The sequence below is a fragment of the Eurypyga helias genome, unplaced genomic scaffold (assembly GCF_000690775.1).
Source record: "Eurypyga helias isolate BGI_N326 unplaced genomic scaffold, ASM69077v1 scaffold15896, whole genome shotgun sequence".
Lineage (NCBI taxonomy): Eukaryota > Metazoa > Chordata > Aves > Eurypygiformes > Eurypygidae > Eurypyga > Eurypyga helias.
In genome coordinates, this window is record NW_010254799.1 from 15,809 (window position 1) to 17,269 (window position 1,461).

At 51.7% G+C, this 1,461-nt stretch overlaps 1 protein-coding gene across 1 annotated transcript in view; it reads left to right on the forward strand.

Annotated features, from left to right (window-relative positions):
• CLUH (clustered mitochondria (cluA/CLU1) homolog) overlaps positions 1-1,461 on the forward strand; it is a gene marked incomplete at its 3' end in the record, with an annotated part of 27,446 nt that overhangs the window by 8,950 nt on the left and 17,035 nt on the right. Inside the window, 1 exon segment of the mRNA XM_010153140.1 lies at positions 14-168. Coding sequence (XP_010151442.1) covers positions 14-168 — 155 coding nt within the window.

Consider the following 1,461-nt stretch of genomic DNA (forward strand, 5'->3'; position numbering starts at 1 on the left):
TGTTCTTCTGTAGCCTTTGCAGTGCCTAAAGGTATTGACGATGAGTGGCTGGAACCCTCCACCTGGTAACCGGAAAATGCACGGAGACCTCATGTATTTATATGTCATCACGGTGGAGGATCGGCACGTCAGCATCACGGCATCCACTCGAGGATTTTACTTGAATCAGTGAGTAGCTGAGCTTCCTCCTGTCCTGCCCCGCAGCAGGCAGCGTGTGATAGCCGACTGGAAAAGAACCCGCACACAAACGATTGCTGCGGCTGGGTGTGTTTTGGTGGAAAATAGACTATTTTAATTTGCTGCTCACGTGGGTTTGTAGGAGTTGCTATACTGGATTGGGCTGTTCGGTTGGGCCTGGTACCATTTCTCCACAGTGGATAAACGCCTGATGCTTTAGGGAAAGTTTAAACATCCCATAATGTCATCAGCTAATTAGAGCATTTTGAGTTTGGAGGGAATTCCTTCCTGGCCATTGCAACTACCTCATTTTGCCCTAAAGCGAAAGCACAGCCTGTCAGAACTTCCGAAGCTGGGCACAGACTTGACGAGATATTTTTAGTTTTGGTTTTGGCTCAGGACTGTGAGAGACTGTTCACGGGGCCGTGCTGGGCCTGTGCTGGGGGAGGTGCAGGGTCCATGCAGCCCAGCAGTTGTAACGGAGACCTGTTGAGTTGAGGGTGGGTGGGATAGAACTTGAGAACAACCAACCCGGCTGTACCTGAGCAGCCGTCAGCTCAAACATCTCTGGGTGGCCTTGATCCTGCAATCCAGATAATTGCCTGGGCAACTGTAACTGCGTGTCTGAAACACAAGGTTATAATTCACAGAAAGAGAATGAAGCTGCCTGGAGAGAAGGGGAGCTTAAAATATAGCAGATAAAGTTAAGCACGTTCCATCTTCTGTCCCAGGATGAAGTGAAAAACTGGCTCGTGATAGGAATTGTAGTCCGTCGTTTCCCCCCAGACCTGTGAGAGTAGGTGTCAAACGTAATGAGCTTAGGCTGCACACCTGAGTGCAGGTCCCAGGAGACCCAAGTGGCACAACGAACCTGAAACAAGTGGCCTTTTTGAGTTTGGCAAACTGACCTGGAGAGGGGGACGTGTTGTCGTGCTCCTGGCAGGTCTGGTGCTCAGCCTTCCAGCCGGGAGACGCGGTATCTCTAGAGGGCACTGACTGTCTGGCGTTGCTGGGTGCCATCACCACTGGCTTCCCTGGTAAGCAAAGGCCCTTTTGGTATGTTTGGGAAGCTGTGAAATCAGCCCTGCCTAGCTATGAGAATACAAGCCTCTCTTGACCTAAGAAAAGAAAGTCTAAATTGAATTTGCTGTGCAATCCGTCAGGGCCCGGGTACAGGGCTGCCAACTCTGTCTCCTGCGGCGAGACTGGAGAGGGCCCTGCCGCCCACCTGCCCACCTGCTCTCCGATTTGCAGGCAGGAGGACATTGTGCAGGCATGCAGTAC